The sequence below is a fragment of the Plectropomus leopardus genome, chromosome 20 (assembly GCF_026936395.1).
Source record: "Plectropomus leopardus strain MGB_pleo_1.0 chromosome 20, ASM2693639v1, whole genome shotgun sequence".
NCBI classification, from domain to species: domain Eukaryota; kingdom Metazoa; phylum Chordata; class Actinopteri; order Perciformes; family Serranidae; genus Plectropomus; species Plectropomus leopardus.
In genome coordinates this window covers 2992785-3008640 of record NC_142195.1, presented here as the reverse complement: position 1 = coordinate 3008640, position 15856 = coordinate 2992785, and the positions used below count along the sequence as shown (strand labels likewise).

At 39.7% G+C, this 15856-nt stretch overlaps 1 protein-coding gene across 4 annotated transcripts; it reads right to left on the bottom strand.

Annotated features, from left to right (window-relative positions):
- Window positions 1-239: 239 nt before the first annotated feature.
- LOC121938515 (leukemia inhibitory factor receptor-like) lies at window positions 240-14149 on the bottom strand. 4 transcript variants are annotated; one of them, XM_088071182.1, is made up of 18 exons: window positions 13983-14141; window positions 13699-13884; window positions 11442-11593; window positions 11179-11326; window positions 10789-11061; window positions 10556-10682; window positions 7903-8033; window positions 7646-7791; window positions 7387-7540; window positions 7249-7310; window positions 6057-6279; window positions 5095-5268; window positions 4907-5008; window positions 4643-4804; window positions 1997-2125; window positions 1796-1889; window positions 1620-1671; window positions 243-349 (listed from the first exon to the last, which is right to left on the bottom strand). In XM_088071182.1, exons 2-17 carry the CDS (start codon window positions 13766-13768, stop codon window positions 1662-1664), a joined length of 2157 nt encoding a protein of 718 aa, XP_087927308.1. In that variant the 5' UTR covers window positions 13769-13884; window positions 13983-14141; the 3' UTR covers window positions 243-349; window positions 1620-1661. The 4 variants fall into 4 exon arrangements, with proteins under 4 accessions (XP_087927312.1, XP_087927311.1, XP_087927308.1 ...); XM_088071184.1 differs by having other exon boundaries at window positions 1796-1868; XM_088071186.1 differs by lacking the exon at window positions 4643-4804 and having other exon boundaries at window positions 240-349; window positions 1796-1868; window positions 13983-14149.
- Between the last annotated feature and the right edge of the window lie 1707 nt (window positions 14150-15856).

Here is a 15856-nt window from a genome sequence, read left to right as displayed (position 1 = left end):
GGTATCCATCCGAGCAAGGCTCTAATGATGTTCCCTCTTGCTGATTTCCAGGCTGCATCATCAAGTCGTATAACGGGTTCGGAAACATACTTCTGAATGGAGACGATGGTAACGCTGACTGAGATGGGACGGCTGAAGTGAGTAAATGGAGGGGTGGTGGCGTGTTCTTTTTCAGGGGCTGGTTGTAGTAACCCTTTAGAGTTTGTCTATAAACAAATGGCATGTTCTCCTGGCTGACATCACCATTCAGCGGTGCTCCTGTACTGCAGTGCAGCTCAACAACATTAACACTTTCTGCTTCACTGTGGTGGCACTGATCCACATGTAGAGGATGACATCTGTGTTCATCCTGAAAAACAAACGAAATTAACTCATATAAATTTCAAGATGGGTGGTAGCTGGGTAAGTAAAATTGTGAACCAATAGTGCACCATAGTAGGAACATCGAACTTTCACATAGTATTAAAGAGGTATACAACCAATATAGTACTGTAATTTCTTAAAATTAAAGGACATACAGTCAAGATAAAAGAGTGTACAGCCTTGCTAGCATAGCTGAGGCAGTTTTCTGCATTTTGTCACTGAGAGCAACTCTTAGTTCTCAGAAGCTTTGTGAGTACGGCCCCAGAAGCAGAGATATGCTGACTTAAAGTCTCTTGTATCGCTCACGGTCCAAAAATGCCGGACCCCATACTTCCCATAATCCCACTTAATGGCATCTGTCATATGGTCACATGACTATCCCTACCTTTTAAATGCTAACGACTTTCAAACTTTAAACCCAAGCTATTTACAAAGGGTTTCGGTCTAGAATTTGACGTCAATCCGAGATAACACTGATAACATCACTAGATGGGTTTTCAAATTTTAAATGATGTTTTCAAAAAAGTTGAAAAAACACAATTGTGCGATGACTGCATTTCCACTAAGTGATGTTCTGCAACTTCTCCTCTGGTGATAACATTCTGAGAAGCATGGCGGTGGATGTTCAAAACATCACCAGGTTTATTTCTATTGCAGCCACCACACTAGCTGTCATTATTTCCAATTAAAGGTGACGTAGGGATATGATGCAAGCGATAATGGAAAAATTAAGCCCCCTTATATGTGGGAGCTGCAAAAATGAGGGATTACTGGGAGGTGATAGTTCACAAAGGAATTGTGGCTTAAAAACTTCTGGATCATTTGCTCAACTTTTGAAGAGTTATGTGATGCAATTACACCTCTTTTCACACCTGCTGCATCATGAAGGAGCCAGTTCTTACTGACAAGCACATAGCCATAGCATCATGTGACCTATTAAAGTAAAAAAAAGTGCTTCTATTGCAGTTTTTCAAAATATGGCCTTTTCAAATTACCTGAAATACCACCTCATGTAAGCGTAAAAACTCTTTTGTATTTGCAATTTCAATATGCACAACTTTAGGGTCAATGGAAACCCACCCACTGCGACATCTTCGGGGTTGTTTTCTCAGACTTTAGAAAGCTCCTTGCAGAGCCACTTAAGACATTATTCAGCACTGTCCTCAGCTAAAGAAATACTCCTCATGACAAGTAAATTAATCTTTATATATGTAATTAGTGGGGTGCCCCTTTAAGACATGGTTTTTAGCACCTACCGTTGATATCAGCACTGGCTTGGGGATCGGAGGATAGACCGCCTATTTCATGCTGTTGGATGTTAGATTGCATAGTAATAAATTACACAGGTTATGGCAACAACATGCAGCTCACTCAAATGGAACCATCAGAGGTAACACGCAACCACAGAAAATGAATGTGCTGGCTTGCTTACCATGTCCAGTGTCTGTAGCAAACAATAGCGATGAGGGAAAGGAGACCAAAAACAGTGACCAGGGAAATCAGGACTGCACTGATCAAGTTATCAGCTGATGAGTCAAAGCAAACAGCCCAGAAGAGGAACAGGAATAAGACAAGTCTAGAAACAAATGCATTGTGGAGGATCGTGGTCTGAAAGGGAAAAGAAGCAACGTACTTGTAGAATTCAAGGTGGCGATAATAGCTGCAGTGCCAGCTTCTCCAACTGCAGTCTTTGCCTTCAATGTGAATGTGTAGGTATCAATTTTAAGGTTCTTTGCTGTCAGGTTGTTGGCTTCAGGATCATCTAAACCAGGCAGAAAAGATCATCAGTACAAATCAGAACCACCAAAGTCACTGTTTCATACAGTGCTTTACAGTGATTTCACTAAAAAGTTCTGCATTGTATATGTTGATACAAAGTTGAAACTTTTTTTAGAACCCCTAATTTCACATTTACTATATTACCAGTGCACAAACATTCAGTGCCTTATAACCCATGATAATGGTGTTACATGCACCTATGTAAGTATTAATTAAAGGTCCAGTGTGTTAAATTTAGGGGGATTCAGTAGCATCTAGTAGTGAGGATTGCAAGTTGCACTACTCTAAAAATTAGGCAACAATATCTCTAGATTCTTGGGTTTTTTGCATAATATCTGGACTTGGGACATGACTGGTATATCCTCATCAAATATGACTAATATCACTTTAGTAATGTTTTGAAATATCTTGACTACAAAAATTTACTCATGTTCACACTCCAGCCATGGCAACTGGTCATATCCTTAACATATCCTGAACTCCAGATTCTTGTAATATAAAGTGGTCCCATACCAGGAGTTGATATGCTTCGAACATGAAGTCTGCAAATCATCCATGTTTTGACATCAAACATGGGTGCTGGCCATATCTTTACATATCTGGACAAGGGACATGACTGGTATATCCTCATCAAATATCATCAGATATGACTAAAATCACTTTGGTAATAGTTTGATACATCCAGACAGTAGAAATCATCCTTGTTTTGACTTGTAACATGGCTACAAGTATCATCAGAAATCACTCATGTTTGGACTTCAGCCATGACCACTGATCATATCCTTAATATATCCTGATCTGCATATTCTTGCAGTATAAACTGTTCCCGGGAGTTGATATGCTCCAAACATGAAATCTATTACCCTCATGTTCAAAGAGTATCTACCATGTGAATTGTCATATCTTGGAATATTCAGGCAATAATATCTCTGGTTTCTTGGGGCTTTTGCATAGTGCTAATTAGCATTCCCTCAGTGTTCATTATTCAGAAGGTTTTTAATGGAAGCCAGATTATCTGAAGAGGTCCCTTCCTCTCCAAAACAAACAGATGTGGTGATTTAAACTGGTAAGAACACTGAAAAAAATAACACTTTAAGAAAAAAAACGATGTTTTTGTGACACTGCTTATCGCAAAGGGGTTGCTAACTACAGTTGGTGGTGCAAAAAGTTAAATGTCCCTATCTAGGGCCAGTGTTTGTGTTGTCCATTCTGGATTACTGTAGAAACAAGGCGATTCTACACTAAAGAAAACATACTTATTAAATTATATGCCATTTCTGCCAAAACATCCCCCTAATTATGACCTTGAATTTGCAATACTTGTCAAAAATTCTAACTTCTCTTATGAAGACACATTTAAAGCTCTAGTTAATAACTTTTCTAAAAGTAACTGTGTCATATTTTCTGAAACACTATATCCTGACAATAGTACATCGGACAGATAGTCTAGAAAAAACTTGTTTCCCCTTCTTTTCATATGCATCCAATAGCATTGTCAAGAATCCATGAGGACATTTGCTCATGATCGTAAGCGGTTATTTGGTGTTAGCAGTCTGTTTTTCACAAATTTTCTCACTTTACTGCTAAACAGTACACTAAAATATGTTTCTAAGAACATCTGAGGTAAGAAATAGGCAATGCAGTGACAGAATCTTGATTAATATGTGATCAGTGCTGCCTAGTTTTTAAGTTTAACCACAGTTAACAAACAGCAATTCACATGACTACCAGCTGCGTTAGAGACTCTTTAGCTCTGATTGGCTGTTGTCAATCCCGCGGCAGAGAATTCTTGCAAATGCCATTAGAAGCACTACAAGGAGGAGGAACATGATTTTCTTTGAGACTGTTTGTCTTGTGTACTACTGACAGGTTATAGTGACAGTTTCAGCAAATGTGTCAAAAAGATAAAATTCATGAAAGTTATCATCTACAGCTTTAATATTACAGCTGTGTTTTATTGGCTTGTCATTTAATAACTGCATATACAGCAGCCCTCACTTCTAGGCAGTGACAGGAGTAGTTATTGACATGAATAAACTCTTACATCGGCTTATAGTATACATCTGCAAATAGTATGTTTAAAAGTATTTATCCCATGCAAATATACTATTTGTAAAAACTAGGGGGAAATAAAGTTGAGTGTTGCCACAATATTAGGGACATTGAAATAAAGGTTTGTTGGTCTTGTGAAGGAAATATACGAAATAGAGAAGATTACTATGAGAATTATATATCAAATACATATATTTGAGGAAAGATGGGATACACTGCTTAAATATATAACAAATGCTTTGTTTTGTTTTGTTTCTTTTTGTTTTATTATGGGGGCTATTTTGTTTTTGTTATTGTTGTTGTTTGGTGTTTGTTTGTTGGTCTGACCAGGCTGTGTAAATGTGTTCTAATATCTGTGAAGGTTTCTACAGATTGAGAATGCGTAGTCCTGTATGTAACCCTGGTTCTCTGTGGACTGTCATCAGAAAATAACAGGGTGTCACAATACCTGTGCTGAAACTGATGACTTTTTGGTTGCTGCCGGAACAATACAGGACGTAGCCTTGGATAAAAGCAGTCTGCTCTCTTAGAGATATACGGTCCCAGTGCACCACATAATCTGAATCCTGCTGTTTTCCCTTAAATGATTTAAACAAGGTGCCCTGTATTTCTGAGAAAGTGGGAAACACAGTCGAATAGAGTTATTTTTTGGGCACTGACGCATGTATTAGGAAAATAATGCTCTACAGAAAATCAAAGAATGGAATCCTACTTTCCTCGCGGACATAGCCCTCTCTTCTTTCTAGCAGCACTGGAGCTCCCGGGGTGCAGGCATATATGGACAGGGAGTATCTCACTCCATCTTTGAAGTTTTCTTGGGTGGAGACATAACAGGAGATATATTGTAACACAAGGACATGTAACGTCACATAGGTAACAGTTTTGCGGAATAAGACTTACTTGAAAATATAATGGCGTTAGTCTCAGTGGGAGGCACTTTCAGCCACTCCACGATGCACCGCCCTAATGTAGGACACCAGTCCACTATGTAACCACAGCTGGCTGCAGGACTGGCGGACCAGGAAACATTGAAGCTGCTGTTGCTGCCAATGATCCAAGACGTGTTCACGCTGTCTGAAAAAGAAGAGTCTTTGAAAGTTAGAGTTGACAAAGCTGCTATCAATTGACATTTAGTTGTTGCAGAGAAGATAACAATAGCTTAAAGCAATGATTTCATCAGTGTCTTTGATACAAACTTTCTTTATCAGTAGGCAAATTGAAATAGCGAATATAAAATACGCCGAATGGAAACGGGTCAATTTCTTTTCCATTTATCACAAAAAAGGTGGTATTTCAGGCAATTTGAAAGAGCCATATCTTGCAAAACTGCAATGCAAACACTTTTTTGTCCTTTATAGGTCACATGATGCTACGGCTATGTGCTTGTCAGTATGAACTGGCTCTCTCGGGCATGATGCAGCTGGCGAAGAGCAGATCATCTAGAAGTTTTGCATCCACAATTCCTCTGTGAAATCTATCGCCTCCCAGAAATCCACTCCCATGTACTATGAGCAGCTTGCCTTTCCATTATCGCTCGCAAAACATGCCTACGTAAATTTTGATTTGGAAATGATGACATGATGACAGCTAGTGGGGTGGCTGCAATAGAAATAAAGCTGCTGATGTTATAAACATACGACAACATGCTTCTTAGAATGTTATCACCAGAGGAGAAGTCGCAGAACATCACTCAGTAGAAACACAGTCATCTCGCAACATAAAAATAAGATAACAGTCAACTTTTTAAGGTGATAATATGTTAGTTTTATCTGTACAGAATGTTTTGCTGCCCCTAAATGGTAAAAAAATCAATTAACACAGGTTTAAAACTAAATTAAATGTAATTTGCGTGAGCTTCATACCTGGACTGGGGCTGGTGATGGTGATGGTTGATGGAGATGAGCTGCCGTTTATATTCCTAGCTGTAACTGAGATGATATACTCTTCAGTGGTGTCCAGACTGAGAGCCAGACTGTTGCTGTTGGGAGCCACTTTGGTTCTGTTTTGACGTCCTCTCTCTGTGGTCTTTGTCCAGGTGACTTCATAGTCCATGATCTCTCCATGACTCTGGTTGGCCAGTGGCATCTGCAGAGAGGTAACAGGACTTTAGCTTACCTGCCAAAGCACACATATGGAGATCAGGCTCTCATCAATGGCACTTTCTAATGAAGCACCCTTTGACTAATAGCTTTGACGCTATTAAAGACTAATAAATCATTTACTAGTGTGTTACAGATGAGTTTTTAGCCACTCATTAGAGCAATTTTTGATTTTTCATAGGGTGAAAAATCCCTCATGCCAGTGAGTGCAAATAAATTATTATAGGTAACATGTCTTACTGTCTAACAAGCCATCAAGTCTGCAGTTACAAATGTTAGCTAGTCTTTGAAATAACTTTTTACAACAACAGCAACAAGTATTTTAAATTATAAATATGAATATGTTAAATGTGAAAAGTTTTTACAACAATCTATTGAAGGGGCCCTGTTATGCTTTCCCTTATTTTCTATGCATAATGTTGCAATGTGACACATAATGTTGCAAAGACACACCACAGAACCGTGTCACGTTGAAATGCTGCTAGTAACAACGTGATATAATAAACTCGAGAGTGGCTATAGGGTCGACGGGAGGGGCGCTGAACGGGTCCAACAAATCCCGGACTTTCATGCCTCCTGTTTGGATTGATAGCTGGTGATTTTAATTAACTCATCTTTCTGCTCCAAAGATGTAGTAGGATCAAGGACAAATTGTAGTTTTTAATTTAAACTTTGTTTTCAAAAAAACAGACTAGTATATCTGCCCTGTGCCTTGTGCCTTGTACGCTGAAAGCACTGTCGAGGCAGCGGTATTTGACATCTTCAGCATGAGAACAGGCTGAGTACACTAAGGAGCTAAGACAAGCGTCCTAATGGTGGAGGGTAAGCAGAGAACCAGAGAGATTTTTTTACAACCACAAATAGTAATTGATCTGTAGGTGAATGATTTATCAGCCAAAAATAAAGCCATAAAAGAGCAGCTTACTAGAAAGTAGCATCCACTCATCTGACTTACTTTCCAGATGGTTATAATTTGGTTGTCATTCATCTGCATCCACACATCAAGAGCATCTGGAACTGTGGGACATATAGGCTATCAGTGACCACAATGTAAACAGTGTTTTTATGTTTGTTTGTTTTTTTTATTACTTACCATCACCATTTGTGTGGAAGGTGGCACTTTGGCTCCAGTCACTCCACTTCCAAAAGTGTTGCGCAGTTCCACATCGAAATATCACATTATATGTCCAGTTTGGCAACAAGTCATTTAAAACTGCAAAATTAAGACCTACTCCAAAGATTTCACTCTGGGAACACAATATGGACAAGAGTGATGTTAATGTAGCTCAGAAAAGGATCTTACTTTTTAAATAAAACCTTGCTAATGTCACCCACTTCTTTTGCCAACTCACTGTGATCTTTTCTTCACCATGGATGATGTTTACTTGGCAGGTTAAATTGAGATTAGAGTACTGTTGCACCCTCCACTCCCATTTCAGGCTGACATTTCTGGCATTAACAGTTGAAGCTGTCACTCCCTGTGGAGCGAACATGTGCACTGAAACAAAAGACAAACAACATTCAGTTGAATTTAATTATTTCAAAGAGTTTTTTAGCAACTACATAAGCATTTTGGCACACAATAATGCTCATTTGTATAAAGATATACCTCTTTTAGTCAGGTCTGCAGTGTCCAAAAGCTCTACCTTCCCAAGCTTATTTTGTGCTGTCAGCGTCCACGTTCTCTCACCAACATCTACTTGTGCTTCTTTAGAGCAGCTCCCCGGAACCTTACATGGACTGAAATAGAAATGCCAGGAGAGTGTAACTTCTCAGGTGATACATATAAATTGCTTAACTCTCTCCCATAACAGAAACCTACAGGCAACCTGGACAACACATTAAATATGGAAGCAAGCAAAGGCCATCAATTAAAAATTTGTAAGCACCTAAACACCCTAATTCCATCCTTTAGTTATACCAACGAAATGTCATTCGGAACTCGTCAATACCAGTGATTTTGATTTCATGCACTGATGCCAAAAGCCACCTTTAGAGGCAGTATGATACATTATCAGGCAGTGTCTGTACCACAGCCAGACAGAACTGTTTGTAGTGTTATGATTCACTGCTGGTTGGCCAGACCTCACTTGTCAGCATATTGCCAGCCAGTGGCAGTATAATACACAGAAGACGGGCGGTGTCAGTTTATAATGCAGCTGATGGCACCTGTAGCTGCCATATGATACGCCAAGTCGTCACATGTTGCTGCTTTGCAGTAGACTTCTGCGTTACATTTTATGATTTAGGTATTCATCTGCATCTGCCATTAACATTCCATGATGCCGTTACCATTATGTCAACAAATGCACATGTGAGATGAGGCGGCACGTGGTTATGTTGAGGCAACAACAGCACATGACAACCAACATCAAACGTGAACAAACACACATGCTGGCACAGATGGTTAGGATTAGGGGAAGGAGGCACATGGTAAGGTGTAGAAAAACATCACATTCAGACAGGAAGTGAACAATGGGCTCCTACAGGAAAGTCTGTGCCCTTGCACTCCTTATTTTACGTCATTACCAGAAGCGCTTCAACCTGATGCTGTACTGCCGGATGTCAGGTTCAGTTCAGGTTCCGTTCCGTCCAGCTATGTTCTCAAGAGATGACGCTTGTGCATGTATCACATTGACATGGCAGGCACTGTCTGCCAAAATGTAATACCACAACAACCAGATCTGTCTGGTTGCGTTCTCTGTTGACGCCATGCAGCAGAGAATACCTTTTGTACTTTTTGTCATTGTGCACTTATGCCAAAAGCACTGAAAGGAGAGATTGAAATGCTGCCCGTAGGGCTGGGTGATATGGAGAAAAATCTTATCATGATAATTTTCATATCAGTTGATATTGATATATATCGCGATATAAATCAGATCACTATCTCTGTCAAGCTTAAAGGTTCCCTTTTACTCCTAAGTGAGATATGAAGATATCATAAGGTCAATTTTGATTTAAATATGTATTTTCTGTCAGACATTGACCATGACACATATACAGGTCCAGTTACTAAAATTTCCTCCCAGCAAAGGTGCTAACCTCATACCTAAAATCAATATCATGATTAATTGAACATTTTACTTCGATTACAAATAATGAATGATTATTTTGCTGTTTTTGTGGGTTTTTTTTTTTTTGCCCTCACAGTTTCATGTGACCATGGTGTGTTGGATTGTAATAAACATATGATTAATTATTATTTATTAAATTTATCAGCATTATATAAAAATTAAAAGCTCAAACAAACTTCAAGTAAATTTAAGCACATTGTGCTGATAATACAGCAACCTCTTCTGACTGCAGGACTCTGACTTCAACTTCTGTGAATCTTCTGTGCTATTAATCATCTTACTCAGGAAAAAAAAAAACAACTTTTGAGTAGGCCTACTTCTCCTATAGTTGCCAACAGCCTGCCACAATCCCAGTCAGAGAAAGGGTGAAAATAAGGAAATGTGCCTGGCCCCCAAAACATTACATCTGCCCCTGGTAATACAAATGAGAGCTCAGCGCGAGCGGCTGAATGAGACAGCGATGCGTCCTGCTGTTTCTAAATAATTATTCCAAAATCTTATTAAACCTGAAACTATCACAAAGTAGTCTGTAGATGTCTAAAGAAGTCACTTTCCACCAAATGTGACGGTTTCAGACACTTTGGTGCTATGAGGAGAAGCTCCGCTCTGTTTGTCTGTCTCACTGCGCTGCTGTTGGACCATCAGCTGTTTGATCCACGATGATGAAACGCTGTGGAAGCACATACGACTTGGTAATAAAACACTCAGCTGTTCTAGAGTCACAGTCATTCACTGCATTTGGTTCGCCGTGGCGCTATTCTTATTATCATTGGCTGTTTGTGTTGTCTGTCAAAACATGGCCCAAATGCGTTCTATCGCCATTCTATCGACTACGTCTCATATTTCAATCAAGGAAAAGTTATTTTGCGATAGATATAGTTTTATCACCCAGCCCTAGCTGCCAGTATCTAGGTAATGTAAGGAGGTGGAAAGTCCCTATAGGGCTGAGGGGAGCTGGACGGGTCAAAAAAACCTCAGACTGTCAACCGGGAGCCCAATGTTTGCTTTCGGTATGAATGTAGAGCCAAAACACAATGTTTTTTGTTTAATGCTAATCACATGCTTTTGTTAGCATTCAAGCGTTAGCTGTGGCATCCTGGAACATCAACAGCTGATCCAATACAATAACTTGGATGAAAACATGTTGTCCAGCCTCTGGTTATATCAGTTTTAATTTTATTAATCTACCTTCCAAGCAGGTGATACTCTGTTCCACCTCCCCTCTTGATGGAGGCTTTTCTTCCTACTGTCCAGTGACACTCCACTGATTTCAGATCTCGGGTTTCACACTGAAGGTTACTGTCCTGAGGTGGGTCTGAATGAAGGCAGGCATTTAAAAAAAAAAACAGCTAGCATTTATTATCAAGACATATTTAAAATATCGAAATCCCTAAATTCTTCAAAAAATAGGTCATACTTACAGCCAATATAAGCACAAGTCCCATTTTCCATTGCATTTGACTTGCATTCTACATTAGTGCAACTGCCTTCTGATGCCTGATTCAGGTGGACAGTCAGGTCATAGATCTGATTGCTAATTTTAGTAAGTGTCTTATTAGCAATACTATGCTCATTCAGAAAAAAATTGTCAAAAACTTGCCCCTCAGGCAGAATGCAGCAGAACGTGACATTACTGCCAACCTTCAGCTCTCTGTCCTTTGGGAAAATCTCTGGTCTTTCTGAGATTTTCCCCACTGAAAAAAAAACAGAATAAGACATTATAAGCATTTCAACAAGTGTCCTGACTGTCTAAGGTATAATAATGATATCATTTTTTGGAATGATGAAATCATGGTAAGCTGAATAGTAACCAGGAAGAGTCCGTTCTTGTTTCCATAGGCTTGTATGGTTTTTGTATCGAGCCCTGAGCTTGACCGAAGCGCACTCCAATGCAAAGTAGGACGACCAGTTCCAGGAGTGAGTAGATCCTATCTGGTCAGACGTTACAGTAACTTCCTCCTGAAGCATTTTCATTTTGAAATTAGAATTGCGTTAATATGGCTAGTCCAGAAGCTGTGACTATCAATATGGAAGATCGCAATACTGACGCAACACAAATGAAGATAATACTTACAGAATGTACTTGCTTGTCTGCTATGAGAACCACCACCTCATAGATCAGCACATCCTGTACTGTAGAGCATGAAGGCTGGTCTTCCCATGATACCTGGATCATCTGGCTATCGCTGGTAACTGTCTGATTCTGAGGTCCACAATGCAAAACACCTGAAGGGAATAATCATTATAAAATATATCCTTATCATTACCAGCAGAGAGACAAACAATAGTGAAGACACCAGTAGCAGTACAAACTATGAAGACAAGAAGGCAATAAGTGTTGTAAAAAAATCTTTCACTGATGGAACGATGGCTTTTTAATAAAACTCTCTGCAGTAGAAAGACGTAAATACTCTTGAAATAGGTGCGACACAACCACAGAAAACAGAGAAAAGGGATGCTTTTAGTAAAGAGGCAGAATATCTATAACCACAAAAATTCAGTGTGTAGCATCAGCCCCAAACTTGTGGAGGAAGTAATGTGTCCCTATCCATTTGAAACAATAGCAGCCAGCTGGCAGATAACAGTCTCATATTACAGCTAAACAGTGAGCTAAAAAATGTTTCTGAAAATATCTGAGGTGAAAAACATGCAACATAGCAACAGAATGTCTCTGTTTAGCTACCATGTGTGTGTGTAAGAGCAGCAGCTGAGGCCTGTCTGCTGCAGAACACCACACACCATAATCAAGAGCATGTATAAGACTGCTCAGTTTTTCTTCAACTACAGCGTATGGTGTTTCTCTGCCCTGCTCCAAGGAGAGAGGAAGAAAGGAGAGCACTGCAGAGTTTGCTGCAAACACACTTACTGCAAGTCCACAAGCTCTGTGAGCAAAAAGCCAGCATAGTTTATGTATTTATGGAATGTAATCCACCACATAATGTGAGGATGACAGAAATAAACACTCAAGGGAATACAGGTAGGTAACTCAAAAGCTGCATTGAAGCAACAAACACTAAGAATACTCTTAAAGGGACAGACACTCCGCTAAGAGAGGCCAAAAAGTTTTAAGGGAGGGTTCGTCATTTTATACTTTATTTTGTGAAATAGTAATAATAAAATGGCTAAGGCATTTCAGAGCTATTCATTTCTTCATATTATCAAACATAGACTATGCATTAGATTGATTTTAATAACTTTAAAGGAGCCCACTTGCACTATGCAGCTGTATTATCTAGAAAATAATAAATAAATAATAATAAATAATAATATATGCATTAATAGTCCATCCATCCATCCATCCATCCATTTTCTTCCGCTTATCCGGGGTCGGGTCACGGGGCAGCAGCCTAAGCAGGAAACCCAGACTTCCCTCTCCCCGGCCACTTCATCCAGCTCTTCCCGGGGGACCCCGAGGCGTTCCCAGGCCAGCTGAGAGACGTAGTCTCTCCAGCGTGTCCTGGGTCTTCCCCGGGGCCTCCTACCGGTGGGACGTGCCCTGAACACCTCACCAGGGAGGCGTCCTGGAGGCATCCTAATTAGATGCCCGAGCCACCTCATCTGGCTCTTCTCAATGCGGAGGAGCAGCGGCTCTACTCGAGCTCCTCCCGGATGACCGAGCTTCTCACCCCTATCTCTAAGGAGAGGCCCAGCCACCCTACGGAGGAAACTCATTTCGCCACTTGTACCCGCGATCTTGTTCTTTCGGTCACTACCCAAAGCTCGTGACCATAGGTGAGGTCAGGAACGAAGATCGACCGGTAAATCGAGAGCTTTGCCTTTCGGCTCAGCTCCCTCTTCACCAAGACAGACCCGGTGCAGAGTCCGCATTACTGCAGGCGCTGCACCGATCCACTGTATTTATTCATATTGCTAATAGATTGTCAATAAGTTATGAAGAAACTTAAATAAGCACAAACATATTTTTTTAATTTTTGGAATTTATTTTCAGGTGATTTTCTTTTGGTTGTTTTTTTGTTTGTTTGTTTGTTTTTTTACTTTTTTTGGTTTGTTTTTTTTTAGGTAATTTTCTTGTGATATCTGGTTGCTTATTGCCTTCTCCCTCATATTTCTGAAAGTTATCAAACCAGTTTGCTCAGGTTTCAAATGGTTGAGTATTGTCTTTATTACTCTACCGAATAGGCCGAAAAACAGTCACTGTAGAATGTAAACAAGTCTAGAAACCACTAACTTCTCCAAAACACTTTTCTATTTGCATATGACTACACATGGAAATGGGGCGACATTTTTGTGCTATTAATACATTAATGCATCCACTGTAAAGACTATCTGATACCTGCAGGCTGTAACAAGTTCAAGGGTGACACACTCACCATTGTCTTGGCCATTTCCATCCTGTGTGCTTTTAGAGAAGAATGAGACCAGTAATAACCATGTGATCATCGTAATCCGCTTTACAATGCCAATTTGTCGGCAGTTGTTATTAATCCTTTATTATTCCTTTGTCCTCATGGATTTAGCGCTTCACAGGAAAGACATCCACCGATTACACTTGATAACTGCGGAAGAAAATAGTTTGATTAGTGTCAAAATATTATTTACTTTCTAAAAGAGCATATTCCTGAGGCTTTTTGTAGGGGTAAATCAAAATACTTACAAGAAGAAGTCTGACTGGTTGTTAAGACTTAACACAGCAAATGAGTTTAATTTGAAGGCTAAGAAAAAACAAAAACTCAAAGTGTCAAGTTACACTCTAGAGCAGCACTCCCTTCACACGTACAGCCAATGATGCATGCTTTGGAAATCCATTTGCTGCTTGAGCTCATAATGATTGTGAAATCGGAGTGGACTTTAGTGCAGCAAATGAAGAGGCTAGCTTCTGGTAATCGTGAGTCACACGGCCAGATCAGACATGCCTGACATGCCCTCAGGATGTTATGATTCTCTGGAAGGACTTGGAACTGAAAAAATAGTTTCACCATCTAAGTGTGGCAAGCCTTTACCAAAACAGGAATGCAATTAGGCTGAGCGTTTCCTGTGGGTGAAAGCTATACTGTGGAGATAAATCAAGCATTTGTACAAATTCTTGAGAATGTTTTCTTAAGGAAAATACTTGTTATCAGGAGACACATTTACACCACCTGTTCATGATGGGAATATCACGCCATGATGCTTGTGTATTTTTCAACCTGGACCCTATTTTCCCACATTATTGTGTCTAAATGACTAATGGAACAACACTTTTTGGAATTGGTCCAGGAGGGCTGCAGTCGGCAGCCTCAAAACAGGCACCCATTCTCCATTTGCCCCCGAGGTAACAATGTTAGCTCTGTGAGCACTGTTGCCGTTGTTAGTGGTGTTGATGACCTGGCACCATTTGCTGCTAGCTGCTCAGTATTTTTATACGTGGACCAAATGTTTCCGTGCTTTTGTGTATAATTGTGACCAATGGGGACATCAGTTTTTGAAACTGGTCCAGTATTGAGCTATAGCACTGCAGCCAGCAGTCATGAAATGGGTTGCAATGTAACCACTAGGGGCATTTGAGCACCATCAATTTATTTCCACTAAAAGTGCTTGTTTTTATCACTGACAAGCTCAGCTGATTATTATAAGTGTCTGACAACATTATGGAAAGGATCCTTACATAGATGGAGCTCTTCAAAAAGTAAGATCCATTTTGTTAAACGAGAAACAAAATTGGCATTGCCAAACCCACCAGACTCCATATAAATAAGCAGTCATTTTATCAGCGTAAAACAAACTTTGTTCAAAGTCAACACAAATAAAATAAAAGCCACCGTGGTTTGTCTTTCCATTGATCCAACAGTTACCAAGCTGGATGTAGTTGAAATAAACCCTCGATTCACACAGTTAACTTATGATCATTAGAAAAAAAAGACATTTTTCCCTAGCTTTTAAGAAAACAATTTTCTAAATACTAATTTCTTGAAATTTTTGAAACTTTTTTTCACCAAGTTGCTCATTGCCTTTTCCCCCATGACAAATCAAATCAATTTCTTTGTCCAAAGGTTTTAAGGAGTCTGAAAGCAGCAAAAAAGGGAAGTCACTCCAGGTTTCAAAGGTTTAAATGGAGTCTTGTGGATTTGGTGATAGTTAATTTGGGGACTATTTCTCGTTAAACGGAAAGTACTTACTTTACCTTACTCTTTAACCAAAAGATTTATCTCTGTAGGGATCTTTTCCATAATTTGTCAGATCCTTAGAATAATAATCTGAGCCTGTCAGAGTGCTTTTACAGTGAACGTACACTGACTGTGCACAAATACTCTGGTTAGTTACAATAAAGCCTGTTTTGCTGTTGGCTGCAGCCCTCTCACACAATACCGAACCAAACAGTCCCTAAGGGTTAACAGTGCTGACAAAAGCTAATGTTGTTACTTAGGGGGAACCAGAAATATGGCCATTAACACTGTCCCAACATCAGCTGTAATCACCGTATGATCAAAGTGCAGAACAACGGGGATGAACTAACATGCTCGAGTGGCTAGACTGTCTACCAAAACACTG

Bases quoted from the DNA above. Each gene is read 5' to 3' on its own strand.
- LOC121938515 (XM_088071182.1), bottom strand. From the start codon at position 13,768: ATGATCACATGGTTATTACTGGTCTCATTCTTCTCTAAAAGCACACAG. The intron at 10,683-10,788 runs GTAAGTATGACC...GCCTTCATTCAG, and splicing joins GACTTGTGCTTATATTGGCT to ACCCACCTCAGGACAGTAAC. The intron at 2,126-4,642 runs GTATTGTGACAC...TGCCTGGTTTAG, and splicing joins AGTCATCAGTTTCAGCACAG to ATGATCCTGAAGCCAACAAC.